Below are 20,977 nucleotides of genomic sequence, written 5' to 3' on the forward strand. Positions count from 1 at the left end.
TTTTTATACTGTAGAAAGAAGGGAAGTAATAGCGACTGAGCAAAAGGAGAAGAAATGGTAGGGACTTGTTTTAAACAAATACTAAAGGAAAGAATAAGAAGGGATTTGTGAGAACTAAACCCAAACATCTCCAAAGTCTGGATATTTAAATTTAGCATTTGGGGCTTGTTATTTATTGAAATCTGAAATCTGAAATCTCCGATGGCACTACTGTGAACCTCTGCAACCCTGTGAGATACTGTTTCATATGTGGTGGGAATCTTGAAGGACAAACAGGTTTGCAAGAGCTGAGCATATTTATGACAGCAGCAGAAAGAATGGCTCAAATCAATTCTTAGCACACTCCCCTTCAGTGGCTTCCTATAAATCTGCACCCAAGTTTGACAGCATTGCCAAGCTGACTCAACAGGGTTACAAATGGACAGACAACCTCATCACAAAAATACCAGGCAGTTCATCTCCGGAAGCACAACAAAGGATGCAAAGAATGAAAGAGAATGGTAACTGAGGCATGGTTTTCTCTGTAAATAAAGGCTGATGTCAAGACTTACTGGTGTGATCTGGGGGTAGCCAGCACTGCTATTGTCTGTGCAATATTTTTCCCAGGATTACACAAGAAATTTCAGTTTCAAAGAGAGTCTGTCTGATAAGTTTTAGCAGCTTTCACGTATTCTGCAAAAAAAAACCCCCACCAACCCCTGTACACCATGCTAGTGATATATACAAAGTACAACAGCCAAAACCTTTTTGTCCTTTTTTTTTGTGTGTGTATGTGTGGGTATATAGGAAATCATCCAAAAGAAATCAAATTAAGAAATGCATTGCCAATTATCAAATATACATAAATTAATCTTTGCCTGAAATACCAAGTCAGAGGACATATTCACCTTCTCATCACATTTCCCACTGAAATTAACAGAATAAGGTTGTAGGCCTGCAAGGAGTAGGCAGGGAAAAAGCCACCACATGTTTGCTGCAGCATGTGATAATAACTCACTGCTGAGCGTGGTTGGGTTCTCATCCCACCTTGTCCTCCCTCCAACAGTCTGTGGCTGCCCTGGATTTGGGTGGCTGTGTTGCTCCAGGATCAGCTCTGGGGAGAAAAACCTGTCCCAGAGGTCCTGGGTGGGAACTTGGCTTCATCCTTCTCTTCCCTGAGTGTCCGTCCAAGGCTGGTGGCAGTGGCAGGGCCTGGGAGGTACCCTCACTGACTGCTCACTGAGGGAAAGGTAGCAGCAGATGGGAGCATCCCTTTGCTTGGGTTACAGCTGGGACAGCAAACCTGTCACGTCCCCAGAGAGAGAAAGAGGCAGATCTACAGCTGAATAAAGGCAAGGCAGGGGAGTTTTCTGTCTTCACCTGCACACATCTGAATGGATCTCAGAGGGTTGCAGTGAGGTTTCCCTCCTTCATGCCAAAGTGGTCGTAGCTTGACAAAGCTTTCAGGAGTATGAAATATGACTGACTAAAGCATTGTGCTGACACAGCCCAAGGATACATGTATCAAGAGTGACTCCAGGTTGGAAAAAACTGCTGGACAAAGAGATATTTAAATAATAAATCAATCTAATTCATCTGAGAGAACAGGTAATGATGACAAAGCTTGATTAAGGTCTAGAAATATCTACATGGGAGAATTCCAAGGGTAGAGTGTTATAGCAGATAAAGGCAAAACAGCACAATCAAATAGCTGCGCTTAACTTCGAAAAGACACTTTCTACTCCTGAGGGCTTGAAACAAAACACCTAAGGATCTAGATTTTCTTTCACTCAATGTCTTTAAGTCAGTTCTGAATAGCATTTGAAAGCCCAGCACCAACATGGGAAGTGCTGCGGGCCGTGACATGTGTGCCCTGCAATGAGATGCTTGTAATTTTCCTTCTGGACTGTAGACTTGTGAGTCTCTGAAAAGAGCAAGGGATTGTCCAAACTGCCTGTGCTAATAGGTGATCACAGTCTGAGTTCCTCAGGAAGATAAACACTCCAGGTGGTAGGTGGGTACTGTGAGATGGGAATCAGCATGCACCACACAAAGATTAGCTTTGTGAAACCAAATGACCAGCCCACATCCCAGTGTGGGTGTACCCATTACCATCAGTGTTTTCTCTATCATCTTTATATGATATAAATTATATCATATGCTGATAGATGCTCCTTGTCTCCTTGTAATCCTGCCATTTTTTTGTCTTTTTCCAAAATAAACACCAGAAACTAGCAACCCCTTGGGCTTCATGGTTAGTGATGGACTTGGCAGTGTTAGGTTTATAGTTTAACTCAATGATCTGAAAGGTCTTTTCCAACCTAAATGATTCTATGATTCTTTTGCAACAGTTTGCATTCATCCTGCTACAAACATTCACTCCCACCAGCAAGGATAACCACTCCAGCACTGCTTCTATCCACATCACCTTTTCTCTGGTGGGAATTTGCTATAGCTGCTCTCCTCATTCTTTTGTCTCTATGTTTTTCCTAAAATCTTTTTTAGAGATGTAAATATCCCTCTTTCCTGTATATAGGGAACTGTGTGCCTATAGACAGTAGAAGTTCAGACAACTACATGTGGATCTTGCAAAATGGGGAGTCTCCTAGAGAAGGGGACTTGGAAAATATGTGGCACCTTACCATGAAAAGAGCAGAAGGGAGCAAAGAGGCTATGGGGAAGCAGGGCATTATAGGAGACAAGGGTTTAATATATGGTCTCATCTTTTTAACACTATTCATTCACCAGACATGAATAATCCTTGGTGAGGATGCCAGTTCCCCATTGGGATGGATGAGTCAGGATTTGTGGGTGTGCAGGTGACTGTTAAATTTTGTGCATGATCAGCAGCTTAAATCCCACCCTTTAACATCATCTCCCAGCACACAATGCCGCATGACATGCTTAGTATGAACCTTCTGTTCAGCAACCTGTTCCTTCTGTCCCAGGAAACTTGTTGCTTCCTTCATCTTTCTGACTCCTCGCTGCCACATTGGCTGCAAAGGGTTTGAAACTCAGAAAATTGCACTCATCAAACGTACATTTAGGCTGACACCAAAGCCTCATATTAGACAGTCATGCTTCCCTTTTCTTTTTAATTCACTACGTAGGAGCTGCTTGGCCATCAAACAACTGTTTTTCTCTCTCTCTGTAGGTTGTCCAGAATAGGAACAATACTGTTTCATGTTGTAGAGCCAGTGTCAGGAAGGAAACAGTCCTCCACTAAAGAACATTTTCAGAATAGTATTTAACTTACAAGAAGCTCAAGGCCATTGCAAGTTTCTGCACCAACCCCCACTCAAAGCTGGGACATAGCACCTCAGTGTTAGATCAGGTTGCTCAGGACTATGTCCAGCAACTTTTAAATATCTTTGAGAATGGAGGCTCCACAGCCCCACTGAGTTGCCCGTCTTCACTTTTGACAAACTTCTCTGTGAAAATTTTGTTTACAAACGTCTAACTTGATTTCTGCTTTTGCAACTTCTGTCCTTTTGCTGTCTGTATATCCCCTTCAAGCCTTTGTATGCAACTCTTGACTTGGTGTTTCCGGAGATGCTCTCAATTTCCTTGGACTGGTCTTCCATTGCATTCATCGAACAACATGTTTGGACTTTTGCTAGACCACTAGTAACAGCTTGGTACAAAAGATTTGGCCTTTCTATGTCTCATTCTAAGGACTTTCTCTAAGTACTGTCTGCTTTTGTGAATGCTGCTGTAGTTCTTTCTTTGTTTCTGTTTCCTTTGTGCATCTTTCTGTTTGACATTAATAGTAGCTGGAACTGTGGAGTTTGGCGTTTTTTCATTATTTTTATTGTGGCCTGACACCAGTCTTCACAATGACTGAAATGTTGCTCAGCAGCATTTATTCATGTGCTGATGCCCTGTATAAATTTTCAATACCACAGTTGGAAAATACACAAATCTTTTTCTTTCCCCTTCTTTCTTCTGACAAAGAACATAAGAAAGGATGTTCTAGAAAGGGTCATCTTTTGTCTTAGCATCATTTTACTGAATACATTTTTTTTTAAGTTAATTTTAGCATTTATCCAAGGGAGCTAATTCAAAAATAGAAGAGAAAGTTTTCTTATTGATGACTTCATACTTAACCAAAAAAGAAAAACATTTTCTCCTGCCTCAAAATTACTTCTTCTGCTTTCCACCTACTGGGAAACCCTTCAGATATATCACCTTTACTGAATTGTGACATTTATCCCATATTACAAACTTAATGTATGGGTATAAATCTTATTTTCCTAATGGATATTAAAGTAAACAGGCCTGAGGAAGTACCATTGAAATATTTATCTTCTTTCAGCTGCGGATTTAGTCAGAGGGAAGTTAGGATATTTGACATTTTATACACAGAGAAGCTTTAGATTTACAAATCTTCATGTGTCTTTTTTTTCAGAGGCAAGCTCATAAATGAAGCAACTGTTCCCAAACTGTCACTGTAATGTCACTCACTTCCATGAAGTCATCACATCACTTCTGTCACTGTAACAGCCTAACATTGTCTGTTACTGATGTCACAAAAACATTGCATTACTATCATTTTGAAAATAACTCTGAAGTGCTGACTTTAAATGCAGCCTTTCTGCAATATGTTTTGCAGGAAATCACCATTTTAACAAGAAAACTTTTGAAAATGAAATATTAATTGCACTGCAGCTTGTAATTCATCATAAGGAAAAAATATTTCTGATCATGAAAAACATGCTGTTTCCTTTTTGTCTTATTCTTTTCTATATAGTATGAAATGTTGAAAAGTTTTATATGAAGCTAACAAATTGCATAAATATTATAGAAAAATTTGAATGCAATTTAAGATGGACAAAGGTAAAAGTGGAAACTTGAGTAGGATTAATCTACTACAGATATGCAGAATGAAGGATAAGTGGCTCTGCAGCTTTACTAAAAAAAAATCAGGAAGAAAATGCACCAACATCCTCATACCCCTGCAGATAAAATAAATATAAAATTTAGGAATACTGTCTGCAATGCACATGAAGGAATCCTTGTGCTTTAATTGTGACCACTCATCAGGCCTGAGCTGGAGGCAGCTTTTGATACGGGGTTTCATGATGGATGTGGTTCAGTTGGGAAGAATCCTGGGGACAACTCTGTAATCAGTCTGAGGTTTAGAAGTTAGTCTGAGGTTGGCTATCATGGATGACTGGAGATATTATATTGCCTTGAAAGAGTGGGCTGGGTGGTGACAAGATCACAACCTTCATCAGGGATGAATCAAGACACCTTGGTACAAAGAAGAGATGCAACAGAGAAAGAAACCCCAGGGGGTGGGAGAAAGCCTTGGGGTTTGGTGTAGGTGAGCAAAGGCGGAACTCACAGCAGGGAAGGAGATTCATGACCAAGGGGTGAGCTGGGCTTGGAGGGAGCTCTGGCAGGAAAATGCCAGAGACCAGAGCTGTTGTGGGGCTTGAAATAAGGAAAGAGAGCTAAGAGGGTGTGCGGGACAGCAGGGGAGCTGCGAGGAGGAAAGGCAGCCAGAAAGCAACCAGTAGAGCAGGTCTACAACTTGCCTGTTCAAATTTCCATTTTTATCAGTCCCTTTCCCCCTCACTAGCTATAGTTCACTGATGCCTGACAGGGCAGGACGCTAGTCTAGAATCCCACAGACAGGGAAAAGGGCCGAGGTGGTCCAGCAGGGAGGGAGGTGGAGAAAGGATGGGGCCAGAAGCAGGAGCCAGAGCAAAGCACCTGAGCAAAGGGCTTTCTGCTCCTCTGGTTTGCTGATCCACAAGTGGCCAGGTGAACACCACACAAAGTGACTTTGTGGATCGTGACCATTACTGAGACTTGTAAGAAGATGAGATAGTATGACTCTGGTTTGGGTGGATGTCAATTTCATTGAGCTGATGGAAAGTCAAAAGCCTCTCTTGCCTTGTGACAATGTTAAATCTGCAGAGACCTTTTCTCAGGTTGACCACAAATTGCTAATGCTGTACTACCACACACAGTCCCAAAGAGCTTCGGTGGTCTTAAGAAAATGACACAATGACAACAATGCTGAGTGAAAGCGTCAGCCCATTTCCTCTTTGGACCAGGACTCCTATGATTTATCTGTAGAAACATGCCACAGCATTTGCCAAAAGTAGAAGGAAAACGTTAATGCTTGTAAATTTTTTTTTTCCTAGGTTAATTTAATGTCACAGTGACTCCTGGTTTTCAGTTGCTAACAGGGAGTGTGATAATCAGCTGGTCATGTCTGGGTGGATGGGAAAGTAGATAAGCATAGTGGACCAAATCCTTTCAGCTCTGACCTTAACTGCACGCTCTCTCCTGAGCCTGATTTTGTTGGATGAGGAGTAAGAGTGAGACAGGCTAGAAGTTGTGCCCGCATGTTTAAGAAAGAAACCTGCCCTTCTGTTCAGGAACTTTGCAGGAATTTCAGACTCAATTGCATCATGCTTGCCACTTCAAAGCCTTCAGCAACCGATCATACACTTGGAAAATATCAAACCTAACTTAATCTGACACAGTTATCAGTGTAACTCAACCTGTCTGACAGCCTCCTTCCTGAGGGTTGCTACAGCTCCCTTGTACTCAGAAATGTCTCAGGAGAAACAGCAGGCATTCCTTCTTAAAATTATTCAGAGTGATAATTGCTTGTTTTAAAATAGAGTGCTTTTTGTACATTTTCTTTGGGAATGATGCAATTCAGTGTTTCATACAGTTGACTTTGTTTGGTTGCTTTGTATTAGACCGATTTAAAAATATTCCCTATATTAAGAAATGAACTCTTATACCTAGTCTCCATATAAATGATCTAATTTTCATGTAATTTCAATTCATTTGTTACCCTCTTGGGTCTGATACATGGAACAGTTCCAGTGATGAGGATCTAAACTGGCTTGCCCCTGGCTGGGGTTTCTTCTGTAGACTTTTCACTTGATGTGAAGAATTAAGTATTAATAGAGCAATGTGAACCTGGAAATTTCTGCATTGCCAATAGTTAGTTAACTCACTTGAGCTGTAAGAGATACAGGTTCAAGTTCCTGCTGTAAATAAAATGTACCAGGTTAAAGGCACAGAGAGAGTTGCCTTGTACCTTTGGACGTCCTCAAGATGGCTATACTGACCTGCCTTCAACCCTTCTGATCCAAAGCATCATGCCTGAAGTGTGCTGGAGATACAATTATCATTAAGCCTCAACAGGGAGATGCGTTCCCACCTCCTCTCACCTCTCCTTTGAGAATTCGGGTTTCAGGGCATCCAGGTGCTGTAACAAGGGTTCCCACCATGTCACCAGTGTCTTGTATTGATTAAATGGTAATTTTAATTAAGTGTGTACCAACCCACATAATCTTTTCGAGTTGAGGGAAAGCAGTTATCTCCAAGGACTGGTGGTATCTAAATAGCAACTATGAGAATAGCAGGGAGACAAAAGTAGTGTGTTTACACAGAGTGGCAAACAAGTGACCTCCAGGCATCAGATACTGGGCAGCTGAAGGGTGTAAACATACATTTTGGAGGTGTTGGTAGCAACTCTGTCCTTGTCTCACTGATGTTGTGATCAGAGCTAGTCTCACTCTATTTCGCAGTGTGGTGGCTGGACTTTGGTCACCACGAGTAGGAGTCATCTGGCCAAGTGTAGGCATCTGTAGTGTAAATGTCAACATTTGCATTAGTCACCCTTGGTTGTCTTCACCAACAAAACTCAGAAAAGATTGGTAGGGCATGACTATCTCACCCACAAATAGTCATCTAAAAATCAGTCGATGTACTGCATCCTACAAGTTCCTTAGATAGTTATGTTCAAGATGTTTAAAGTCAGTGAGTGTCGCCCCAGATATCATCAGATGTTCTCAGAATGCCATTGAATTTTCTGTAGGCTTTCCAGCAGTTATTTCATAATCTTTGTGATGGAGCTTTTAAGAGATTAATTTTCTAAAGAATATTGATTCTGTCCTTTAGCCAAAAAAACATTTATTTTCTTATACTTGTTTTAGAATCAAGTGTTAGGGAAATTCTAGCAATTGACAGTATTGCAGGTAACCAGAATGTAAGTGTCCCCTTTACAATACAGGCAAAGAATTAATATTTCCAGTCTGCTCACGAAAGCATGGGAAGTCTTTCACATACCTTGGCATGGTGGAAAAAGGGAAGACACCACCTCTGTTACACTGTTATGGACTTGATGACTACCGTAATGTGTAAAAAGACTCTTTTAATGGATTTCCTGGATTTAAACAGCTACAGTCTTGTGGCTTCCAAATTCTCCGAAACTTCTACGCAATTAGACCAAAATAAGTTTAAAAATCTCACCAGATCAGATCTTCCCATCCACACTAGTGCTTGCATTTTTACATCTATTTTGTGCCAAATTAAACAATTAGTATCAGGCATAAGGCTGGGTACAATAAGGGCCTTAGTACTGGAATCCTTATAGGAATAGCTAAAATATACAATAATTTGAAAAGTCATATAATTTTTTTCAAAATCTTAGGAAAATATAAAATTCATCTTAAAGCACTTTAAAGTCCACTTCAACAATTTAGCCTTGTTGAAGGTCTTTAGACCTATTAAAGATATATCACTTTAAAAAGACATTCAGGGTATGACCTTTATGACTTTTAATGTTTGGTGCTAATGGAAGATGATGGATTGGTGAGCTAGGAGCATGAACCCTTGTTTTAGCCATGAGGAAAAGCTGACAGCAGTGCACACTCCTCTGAAGTGTGATAACAGATTGCCTCAGTCTCAGCTAACAGATCTAGCCAGATTCTGAGCCCAGTTACACAAATAATAGTACACATTTGCATTTAAGTGAGCAGCTTGGAATATGTGTTGCTACATTTGAATCCAATTTCAATCCAGAGAAAAAATATTGACGGTGGTCAGAACTTGGAAGACGTTGCCCAGAGAGGTTATGCAATCTCAATGCTGGAGGTACTAAAATTTTGATAGGACTAACCCTGAGAAGCCTCTCAAACTTTGCAGTTGGTTCTAATTTCAAAGCTGAGTCTGCTTTAAATGGAGGTTTGAAGCAGATGACCTCCAGAGGTCCCTTCCAATCTAAATTATTCTATGATTCCTATTTACTAGTTTCAGCTTGCCTGACCTTAGTTTCAATGTTATTATGAAATCAATGTTGTTATGAAATCAAGAAGTTATTTGGAATCTGTGACATTCCTCTCATTTAGAAAAGGAAGTGACTCCAAATTTCTATTTATAATTCCACTGGTGACTTCTCACCCTTAGACATTCCAGCTGAAGTTTAACTTGCTGTTGCATGGCAATTACATGTTTTGTTCTAACACTGTTAATTAATCCACGTCTACAACAAATCTTTGCAGCTCCTTGCAGGTTGCCCTTCTTTTCTTGCTTTTGGCACTAGTGTAGTAGGTACATTCTGCCAGTTGAGACCCTGAGGATCTCACTTCTGCTGTGATTGTCTAGTCATGGATGAAGTCCTGCTTACACTTTGAGATGGCAGAAAACCACTGGAGTTTCTACACCGAATTAAAGAATATTTGCTTTTCATTATGACATCCTATGCGGCCAGAAGCCAGTACAGAATTACTAAGGAACAGAAGTGAACAGGTATTCCTCTCCTCCTTCACCACACACAATGATTACAACCATTTGTATTAAGTTATACTCCTTTCCCCAGGCTCTGTTCTCAATTGTACAGAGGCAAATTCAACTCAGAACATGTACATTCAGCTCCCACAGTAGTCTCTAGGTGAAATTCAGCAATAATGAGTGGTTGTGTAAGATTAATTTTGCATTTGAGGTCCTCAGACAACCCAGCAAGTCTGTACTGATTTTGAATTTAATAGCTGTTTAACAGAAAACACCACCAGTGTGTGAGGGCTGAATGTGTAGAACAAAAACCAGCTAATATAACAGTGAATGCCAAAGGAGGCTTGTCCTACAGTATGATTCACACTAGCTCAGAGGACACTTATTTTTGCAGCCAGCTCTAATATTGTAAGCATTAATGTTAACAGTTGCACTTAATTACATCAAAACTGAAATTATTTTAGAGGCAGATAAATACATATATCATTCAGTTCATCATTCAGATAGCCAAATGTAGATGTCTATAAGAAAATTATGTGTCTAAGGTCTTTTCATGCTCCATGGAGATCTAGTCAATGGAGGCTTGAAAACAACTCAGCTGAACAGACTACAGGACACAATTCAGTTACTCACCCAGAGGTACCTGGTACTGTTTGAGATGCCTTAGGCCATCTGAGACATCTGCACAGGGCTCTTAGATCTGACCCAGGATCTACAGGAGACTCATGCTTTTCTGGACTTGTAGTAAAAGGCCAGGTGGGATACTCAAAAGGCATCCCAAGTGATCCCAAATGCCTAGGTTTATGCAGAAGACAGGAGTCTTTAGTTGATCAGAATTACTCCTTTGATCACCCTCAATTAATTTGCCCACATATAGCTGTCCTGTGCTCTTTCTGATTCTCTGTGGTGATTGAGATACATTTGGGACTGGCAGATATGACTCAATGTTGATGGGACACTTTCTGGACCATTAGGTGGAGGCCAGGCAGCATGGCTTGGGGCATCCAATGTGAAGGAAAATGGGTCAGGTTCTGTTGCCTGTATTCTTTTTAAGGGCAAAATCTTGGAAAAGTGTGGACGATATTTGAGTAAATGCCTCAATATTAATAGATTCCTTTAATTAATAGCATCCTTTGCTTATTTTTTCTCCCTTTGAGACAGTCATTGCCATGAAGCTGCTAGATGGAGGCGGCCAAAGAAAGAGCTGGGCGGAGGATGGAGGAGAGCTGTGACTGCTGTGCTGGGAGGGCAGGATGCAGCCCAGCAGCTGCCAGGAGCTGCTCTGCTGCTTCTCACAGCCTCAGACCCTCACACCCATAGGAATGGAGACCATGGCATTCCTGAACCTGACGTGGGGAAGGGATCTCCTCCTTTGGGTCATATTTCCTACACATGTGAGGAGGGTAACTTCTGGCACTGATCGTCAAAAGAATGGGGGAAAGATACAGAGCGGAGTGAGAAATTAGTGTTTTGGGAGAAGGGAGAAAAGCAAAAGAAAAAATGTCTGAGTGGCAGCTAAGACAGATACGTGAAGATGGTCATAGCAGTCATGCAATGGTTACCCCCTTGGAATAAGACAACAGAATAAGCTACTGTGGAGAGAGCAGACCGATCCCCTGAGATTGCTTTCTCAGTTACCTGAATTCTCATCAACTCCCTCTGTTGCAGCATTTCCCTATCTATTTTTCTTCTTATTTTCAATTTTATTTTATATCTGTGGTAATTTATGACAGACATTGGCAAATTCACAGTCTCCTCCTCACCTCATCTGACAAGTTTTTTCTGAGCAAAGCGTCCCCTTGCCAAGGACAAAGCTTGGAAGTGGTAGGAGAATGCAGCGATTCCTCCCTGTGGCTGCTGGCCACATGCCCTTGGTGGGTCACGCCATTCCACAGCCATGCTGCTCAGCGGCTGCACTGCTCATGCAGTGATTATGAATCCTCTCGGTGGGGATTTTTGGTAGTTACTGACACTAGACAAGACATCTCGTGGGACTCAGGGGTCTCGTTGCCAAGTGGAAACCTGACTTAGGCAATTAAGAATGGGCTCCATGGAGTGACGTTCCTAACTGCAGTGATGGGCTGTTTACTGAAGGTGAAAATTAAACGTAATGCATTAAAGAGAGAGGGGAGCATGTAAGAGGAGTAACACTGGAAGACAGTAAAATATCCCAGGACAGCATTGGCATTGCTCACAGTCCTGAACAAGGAAAGGATGAAGATGAGATCCTGGAAAACCGGACATACACAGCAGAACAAAATAGACAGCATCCTTCACACTCAGTCTCCCAATCTGTTTGGCCTCTAATATGTTACTTCATGAAAAATCAAGACACTTTTTTTTTCTTTTAAAAAAAACCCCCAAACCCAGCAACACAGAAGTTACTTTTTAAATTCAGCTGTAAAAAGAAATCTGAGAGGGAGCTCCCAGCTTTACTCAAACAGGAGAAAAACCAGACAACTCACCATTCTGGCCACAGAAACACAAGCAGTTCACAGTAACTCATGAATGAGCTAAACATGCCATTAAAACAAGGATATAAAGTGAGTTTAGTCACAATGATTCATTGCAGTGTTATGTATCTTCTTCTCTAAGACCCCTGTGCACTTTGTAGTCATTGTGCTTTAGGGGTAAGCATCATCTTACTTTCACCTTTGCCTGCACTGTCAAGCTCCATATAAGAACTGGTTGCTCTCAGTCTAGATTATACTCAGTGGAAAGATACAGGCTCTTACTGCTATGATTCAGCAGTTTGATGTTTTAATGTCTACATTAAGATGCAGTCATTCACTCTCATTGGTTATTTCCCTCCAGTAACTATAAAGGGTGTCTAGAGTATTTGAGGTAAGGAAGAAATTCATATCCATATTGTCAATACCTCAACTGAAGCTAACATCTGCTTCACTACTTCCGTAGACGTTTGTATCACACTGGATGAGTATCACCTCAGTGGTGCTTTCGTTTGGTTGCCCTTTCCTGCAGTTGTTGAGGGTTGGTCATTGTTTGGCAGCGTCAGGCTCCCCCCTGCGACTACACTCCTCTACGTGAGGGCCTGGAGCCTGGGGCCTGAGAGAAGCACCAGCCATGGAGCCTTTGGTCAAATGTAAGCCAGCTGAACATGACCCTTCATGGGCCTGGCAAAATCACGAGGGCGTTAGAAGTTACGATTAATCCAAGTTTGATCTGATTTGTGTACTGGGCTCTGGCATGGAGCTGTTTGTTACACAGGTGACAATAGTGCAGATCTGAAGACCACTGCAGTTGTCTCGTGTCGCCATGAAGAATGACCATCACAGAAGAGACTTGCTACAACTTTGCACCTACAGACATGCCCGCTCCTGTTGATGTTTGGCTTTTATTCAAACGGTGCCTGCTAGCCTTTCCCTGGCATGCCACTGTAAGGCTGGCAGATGAAAACCGAGGTTGCTGTGTACCAAGCACGCTCTATCACATCAGTCTGAAAGACTGTCATTTGTACTTTCCAGCTCCCTGGTATCTCATCCCTTGACCTACCCACAGAACAAACCCTGTCACTAAATGGTTCCCTAACCTCTCAGAAAGGGTACAGTGACTAGTACTAAAATACCCAGTGAACAATCATGACAATACTTTGACAGCTTTGAGTCCCTCGTCTCTAAGGACTTAAAAGCACTTCACAAGTGTGCAGGGACTCAGACTGTCTCCAGTAAGGTCCTGCATCCTGCTCTAAAAAATGAACCACCTTATTCTATTTTCCAGGTGACATCCCTAATGATCAGAAAACAACTCAAGCTCTGTCGATAATTATAAGAACGTTTGTTGTTTTATTCTTTTTGGTGGGTACAAAAACCACAGTTTCTTACACAGAACAAGATTATAAATAATATCTGTAACATGAGTGACCCGTAGTCTCTTTTGATTCTACACTGCAGACTGATGACATACTCTAAACATTTTATCATTTTGTTTCTTGTATTAGACAGATGCAAATCTGTGGAACACGGAATGATGGAACAGAATGAAGGTAACAGCAAACAAGAGGATGACCAACAACTTTTATAAAAAAAAGTCTCTGAATTTTATTACAGTGATGGCATTTTATATCAATTATTGCAATGAATTGTTCCCTAAGATGGTTAGAAAAAAGAATTGTGTTGTCCTCTACCGAATTTACATCAGTTAAAAAGCAAGCATGTTTCAATATTCCTCTTTTTTCAAAGAAAATGTAAATAATTTCTTTATTTTTTCACAGGATTTACATATTTATCATTTTCTTATCACAGTTTAGTGATTCATTTCTACAGCTGAACAGCTGAGTATTCTTCCATTGTATATATTGATGTTCTGGAGACACAGGTTAGCATGTTCATTGACTTCTATAGCTATTTTTCTTTCTTTGTCAAGACAAAGACCAAAATGTTGTCCTTTCTGAGCATGTTCTTCACAGTTTAATGCGCTAAATTGGCAAGTCTTATTAGTTTTAAGTCCACTCAAGTGAAATTTGTTGCTGTTAATACACCCTCCCCAGCCCCCTCCCCCCAACAAAACTAAATTATGAATTTTCCTGATATAAAATCTGAGTTTGGGTTTCCGAGCTGAGCTCATGCACACATTGTTGCTGATGATGTCTGGCGCATTCGGACGTACTTCCCTTTCTCAGCCAAATTATTAGTTCATCAATGACACTCCCATGTCGTTACAGTCTGTGCTGTGTTCCCATCAGTCACCAACACAGTTTGATTAAGGCACTCAATTAATTTTTTGGTTTTTATGGTAGGTCCGATGCAATTACAGCCAATCCTGAACTTTGTCTAATTGCAGTTCCAGTATGCACGGCCTTTGGGCAGTCGGGAGTCAATACGCGTCCATTTTCTCCCACACTCCCTGTGATGGATAATCTGGCTTTGTTTCTTATGGCTTCAGAAAAGGTAAGCTAGGTTTGGAAAAAAAAAGGAGAAAAGAGTCAAGTGTTACAATGTTTCTGTCCTTCCACAAACCAGGACACAGCAAACACCAAAATATTAAATTTTAGACATCTGCATTTTTTCATGTTAACATTAAATATAGTAATAGTAATCATCATAAATGTAATACGTAGCATTAAAGTCTACTAGGGGAAAAAAGACTAGCAATTCTGAGGGTAAATTTCATTACATTAAATCATTATTGATTTAAATATAAAATCCAAATTTGATCAAGAAATTAACAGAAGAGGCAATACCTTCATTTAAACTGCTTCAAACTACATTTATATACAGTGAAAGGAGAATCAAGACCTTTTATGAACCTGAAAGCATTAGCATCTGTGAATAAAGTCATGCACAGGTGTTTATAGGCTTAGACCTTCAACTAGGAATGTCAAGATAAAATATAACTACTGAAAATTGTTTATAGATTGTAATAGTTGTATCAGCTATCTTTGTGATAATTCCATGGATCAAATCTAAAGAAATTATTACTTCTTTTCACAATGCACATATTTAGTATCAGTAAATCTAAGAACGGTCTTCAAATCTCTTTTCATATAAATATTTTCCTACAATTAGAGAAAGTGGGAACTTTCAAAGGAAATGTAGTTTATTGAGCAAAAATAAAATTTTCTATAGTTTCCTACATTAGGTCTAAATTTTCCACAAGGTTTAAATTTTTGTTACCTCACAATCTTTACTTTCGGGTAAATCAGAACAAAATAGCTTGTTTAGGGACTAATTGACTCAAGCAAAAATTTTGGATTTGTTAAAAAAAAAAGATTTGTAGTTACGCCATCTAACTTTAGTCATCAAAAAATCTGTAACCTAATCTAAAAGAGCTCTCTCATGTGATGATTGAAAAAGCCAAGACAACTAGTTTAGACTAAATGACTTCCAGATGACTAAAATCTGGGGAGGTGTCTAAGGTCAACCAATGCAGCAAGGACACCTGGAACAACAGGCATCCAAACTATGCTACATTGAAACAGATTTCAAAGATAGCATGTTAAGGTATTAATTAGGGGGGAAATCTGATTTCTAGTCAGCAGAAACTATAGTCTGTGCAACTAACTCATGTAATTAGTGTGCAGGGATGCAATCTGAAATACCAGTTAGAAAAAGAGAGACAGGAGGGTGCATTCACATAGGAGCAAAGGGATGACAAACATAATAAAATCATTTTATTTGCCTTATTACTGATCTCTGCATTTAGAACTTTGTCCTTCTGAGCCCGGTTTCTCCTTCTGAGGTAGCAGTAAAATCCTGAGCTGGTGTTTGATATGCTGAGGTTAATTTTATATGTAAGTATGTGTAAGAGATGAGGGAGATTCCATAAAAATCTCAAACGTTTCCACTGCTTCTGGGTGCACTTCTGTGAAAACGCACCACTCTAATATTGCATTGCTGTCAGTAGCTCCTTCAAAAAGAGTTCTCAAAAGTACAGCTGCTCTTGTGGCACAGACAGAGCTTGGATATAAAAACAAATTTCCAAATCAATTACCCCCAAAACCTCAGCCTTCACAAGCAGCCAAATTCAGGAAAAGGCTTCAGCTTACAGAGGGTGTAATGGCATTCCCCTTACGCTGAAAAACCTTGGCTTTGATAATCATCAATTGCAATGTCCAAAGTCACCCTCTGAAAAGTTTCCCTGCTGCCAGAGTACTTTGTGACAGGGACTGTTACCAAACATACCTTAGCCTAATTCAACAGCTAGATTTAAAAAGGGAGGCAGTGGTAATAGGAAGTGGGGACCTGGGCCCATACAGTACCAAAAACCTCAACTACTCCCAGCAGCAAATAAAAATCTATGCATTTGCAAAAGCACAGACACAATGCACTGTGGTGTAGCTCCACATAGTGCATGCCCAGAGTCCCATTGCAAATGGATGTCAAGGACTGGTAGCTGCCTGCAGAAATGAACAGAACATGTTTGGTCAATGGCAAGAAAAAACAAAGGTGCTTTAGTTTTGGGGACGGATGAGAAGCCAAACCAGATTAGAATGCAAACTTGGGTGGAAAAGGGACAGCTTACTCCAGATGTGCTAAATTTCCCAGAAAGTCGTCATCATGTACCAGCATCATTCTATCACTTTGATCAGCTATCTGTTCATGGCCATTCAGGGTTTGCCACTGGGAAATCTGAGAGAGTGCTCAGATTTATAAGGGATATAAGAGTTATGTGTAACTGTGGTTTTGTAGCTCAGTCTATATAACTTTCTGGCCATTGACAACACACTTAGGACAGAAAGACAGTAAAAAGGGATCCACCAAAAAAAAAAAAAATCAAATGAGAGTAACAAACAATTTCTTAGCAGCCTTCCACAGAATAACAGAAAAAGCTGCAATAAAACAACTCTTCTCTTCTCATGGCAGAGATTAACAACAGCTCAGCAACAAACCACGGAAACAACCCAGACAGTTAACAAAGCCAGGAGGAACAGGTCAAACTTGTACTTGGGAAGGTGCCATAAAGCCAAGTAACCAGGAAACCTTTTGTATTCTATTTTAAACTACGCTATAGGTAATAAGCCAAGCTAATACTCTGCTTAACTGTGCTGTTACAATCTCAGAATTATGGCCTGGCTGCAGAAACAGTTTCAAGAGAGGCTGGGATGAGAGGGAAAAGTCTTGGTATTTACTGTATTACCCAAATTGTGAAAGTCTCTGTGAGGTAAGCATATGCAGTTAATAATGATAATGTATCTTCCAGTTTGTCATTAGTTTTGATTAAATTAGTTGTGGAATTAATCATGTGAAAACACTGACTGCCCTGTTCCTATTGGGAAATGCGAATTTAGGAAACTGATATCCTCAGTCTATGTAACACAAATATCCTAGCCTGTGTGGGTTCTTTTGTTGTTCAGGCTCCTCTAGTACCTGGGTCACATGGAGGTGTCTTTGGCACAAATATTTAAGATGATAATGACTTTTTCTATCTTGAATATGAAATTGGAAGTATACAAGTCAAAATAAGTGCATTACACATTTACTGAGCCATCCTGTAGCACTTCACCTTTTTTGTAATTAATTTAATAACTCTTTCATTGCTTTTTGTAGTTTTATAATTAATTTCATTAAACAACAGCATGGGATGGAAGAGCATGAGAAGGCAGCTGCACTGGAAGCTGGGTCATGAGCTTCATGGCCCACTGAGAAGGCCATGGAGAGGCGGTGGTGGTGGCTGGCTGGATGCTGGGACAATCCCTTTGAAAGCCTGTGGGTTTGGGGTGAGGAACTCGGTAGGGCTTTAAGGCTGTTAGGTTCCACACTGTTCTCAGGGCACCAACTCAAGCAGTGTACTAAGGGCTTACTACAAAAATGGAAAACTGCTGCCCCAGGGGAAGAGGAAGGGATTGTTCCCTCCTTAAAGCAAACTTCCTTCCCTGCCTTCAGCAGATGCAACAGCCTGTCATCCTTTCTGAATGTCTTTATCCCACACATACATACTCATCCTCTATCACACAGACTAGTCCCTTATCATATAGACTAGCCCACACATACAGATTAGTCCTACATTTTCATTTCCTCCTGCTTCACAGGCAGGTGAATTTCCCTGAGGCAACTCACTTTTGACGAGATTAAACTAAAACAAAAAACATGGTAATGAATATTAATTATCAAGCGGGTTATTTAAGCTATTTTATATTAGTTTAAAACATATACTATTAAAACTATTTGATGTTAGCTTAAAAAGTCAGTGTGTTGGTTACTCATGCAGGTTAGAACCACCAAGCATCTTTCCATATTAGCAAGTTTTAGTCCCAATACAATCCCTTTACTCCTTGCATAAATAGACAAATCAAAGGTTTTGAAAGGCATGGCAGACATATTTCTGCAGAAATATGTGTAACCAGTATTGTGGACTCTGTACTTCTGCTAGATAACAGGGGTTTATGACTAGCACGTGTATGAACAGATGGCATAGTAACCCTGTAGAGAGCACAGCACACAGGTAACCCCTGCCAGGAGAGGATGACTGGACATTGGCAGTCTTCCATGTATAAGCATGAGGATGACTGGACATTGGCAGTCTTCCATGTATAAGCATAAGTGGTTTTATAAGAAGTTTACATGCTGAAATTTCTCAGGTAAATATTACAGCAAATAAGCAGAATGAAGAATTTTAGAAGTCTATAAAACAGTTGCTCAAATTCCTACTTATTTCTATTTTTTTTGGTGAATTTTTAAATGTCTGCACCCCAAAAATGTTTTTAAGAGATTATCAGAAGTCAAACATGAATTTCCAATAAAATAAAATGCAACATGGGCATTCTTTATATATTTTTTTTCCTGTAAGAATTCATCTCTGTGTTGCAACAAGTCCCACAAAAATCCAAGCTTTAGAGAAAGGTAGTTATGATCTTTCCTTAAAAAATAAAACTCAGTTAGCCCTAATTTTTATTTCAAGAAAACAGTAAGGCTAAAATAAATTCTACAAATATAATCATAGCTTTTATTGCACTGGAATCACAGAGCTGGGTGGGAACTTAGGGGATTGTCAAGTCATGCCATGTTTAGCGTGCTAAGCCAGTTTGAGTCAGGTCACTATTTGATTGAAAGCTTTGGGTTTTTATTTGCTTTCTTTAAGACTATGTTTTGGATGCATTGCACCCTGTAAACTTGCTAAGGAATATGTTTTCTGGGACTCTTACTTTTAAAGCAGCCTGGGGACACTCTCTGTTGTGGGCACATCACTAAAGAATTTCAAGGAAAAAGATCTCTTCATTTGCATTTTGCACAATTACTTGCACAGGATCATTTCTTTTTAAGACCCTTAGTACTGACAGTAGGCAGTGAACTTGGGAGATTAATATTAGCATCTGGAAGTCCTGATTCTCAGTTCACAGTAATGAACACTGGCCTATACTCTTGGAGTCCCCCTGACACCTACTATGCCTCACATTTTCAGTAGTGAACAAAGTGCACAGCTAAGAATTTTTTTTTTTTTTTTTTTTTTTTTTTTACATGGGGAAATTAGGCACCTCTGTTACAATTAAAATACATCCAGGGTCATGACTTCTGGTACAACAGGGAACAAAAGAAAACTACATAGTGACAGTATGTTTGGGATAGTTTCCCAGCCAGCGTATGCCAAGCCCCCTCCCTCGCCCCCCGAGAACCCACCTATTCCTTGCAGCGCTCCAGCTATCATGCTCAAACACCATTCTCTGCTCACTCTGTGTTTGCTCTGTACTGTATGGTTCGGTATTGTACCGGCTGTGCCTTTAGACTGTAAGCTCCTCGGGACAGGGACCTGTTATGTGTTTGGCACACTTCACCTATTGTACAGCGCCGTGTACTCCAGCGCTATATAAATAATAAATAAAAAATAATAATTGTATCTCCAGCTGTTTCCTCCAAAATTTTTCCTAGGTGGCAACACAAAAATTATATTCTTCATCTCCTTTCCCTAAATTTTTGTTTCTTACTTCCACTATAGGGATGGCTCAGTGATTTCAGGAAAATGTAGCTCAAGCTTTTTGTAAACAGAGGAGACACACAGCTTGCTATTTGCAAGGGCAAGAGAGCTCTAGATAGTGCGAAAGGGCAGGGTCCTAGTTTCACCTTCACTTACAAAGCAGCCAGTATAGCTTTGGAGCTATGTAAAAATTAATTTAGAAGCTCAGTTTGCTGCTACGTGCCATTTCCAAAGGTCATGACTAATGATTAGATGGCAAGATACTCACTGCACGGATGAGTACAAGTACATTAGTAAACCATCCCTGCATGCCTACTCAGGGGAACTATGCAGGATGCAGCTTGGTGACATGAGCATCTCAGTCTCCAAAATCACTGCATGAACGTCTAAAATACTCTAGTCCTGAGCTAGGTAAGGGACTACATTACTGAAAGCAGAGGATGATTAATCAAGGTCTATTCACTGGTTAGTGACTTTTTGTGGTTATTATAGTGGGCAAAGGTTGACCTGAAGCAGGATATTGTGAAAAAAATGCCACACAATTAGCATAAAACATGTACCAAAGGCAGGCTTGAAGGAATAGGGTGGGGAGGAGGGAGAGAAGGTAGAACAACATTTAGACTTCTTGTAACAGTGCCTTGTCTTCCATTAGGTTAACTATGGTTCAGTGACGTTGCCTATCCTAAATCTTGATTATTATGAAGTCCCAGTTAGGGCCAACATCGAATAATAAAGGCTTACAGCAAATTGTCACTAGTAGAGTGCAAACCTTTAGGAAAATAGGCTGGCCAATCACATAATTAACCACTGGCCCTCTGAATATATATTTTACTATTTCAAATAGTTGTCATCTCCCAACTGATTTGACAACATTGAGTTGTTAAAAATGTATCTTTTTAATGTTAAAAATTCCTTGCAATGCAGATGTCTATTAGCAACATGGAATAGTATACTGTACATCTGCAGCCAAAAAAACTGAACCACTTTGCACTGAAGTTTTCCAAAATATAAAGCTCTGTTCAGAAGCAAGCACCACTAGACAAACATGTCACAACACTGCGTTACAAGATGCATCACCCACTCA

The 20,977-nt window shown here is 40.2% G+C and overlaps 1 protein-coding gene across 7 annotated transcripts in view; it reads right to left on the minus strand.

Moving 5' to 3' along the window:
* Nucleotides 1–13,348: 13,348 nt before the first annotated feature.
* The window catches only part of GRIA4 (glutamate ionotropic receptor AMPA type subunit 4), a 235,318-nt gene continuing 227,689 nt past the window's right edge, over nucleotides 13,349–20,977 (minus strand). For 4 of the 7 annotated variants that reach the window (XM_049823381.1, XM_049823377.1, XM_049823380.1 and 1 more), the window contains one exon: nucleotides 13,349–14,437. In XM_049823381.1, the coding sequence (XP_049679338.1) occupies nucleotides 14,273–14,437 (165 nt within the window). In that variant the 3' untranslated portion in view covers nucleotides 13,349–14,272. The remainder of the gene's footprint in view (nucleotides 14,438–20,977) is intronic. The other 3 variants (XM_049823379.1, XM_049823378.1, XR_007508857.1) reach the window with 2 other exon arrangements.

Source organism: Accipiter gentilis, chromosome 19, assembly GCF_929443795.1.
Source record: "Accipiter gentilis chromosome 19, bAccGen1.1, whole genome shotgun sequence".
Taxonomy (NCBI): domain Eukaryota; kingdom Metazoa; phylum Chordata; class Aves; order Accipitriformes; family Accipitridae; genus Astur; species Astur gentilis.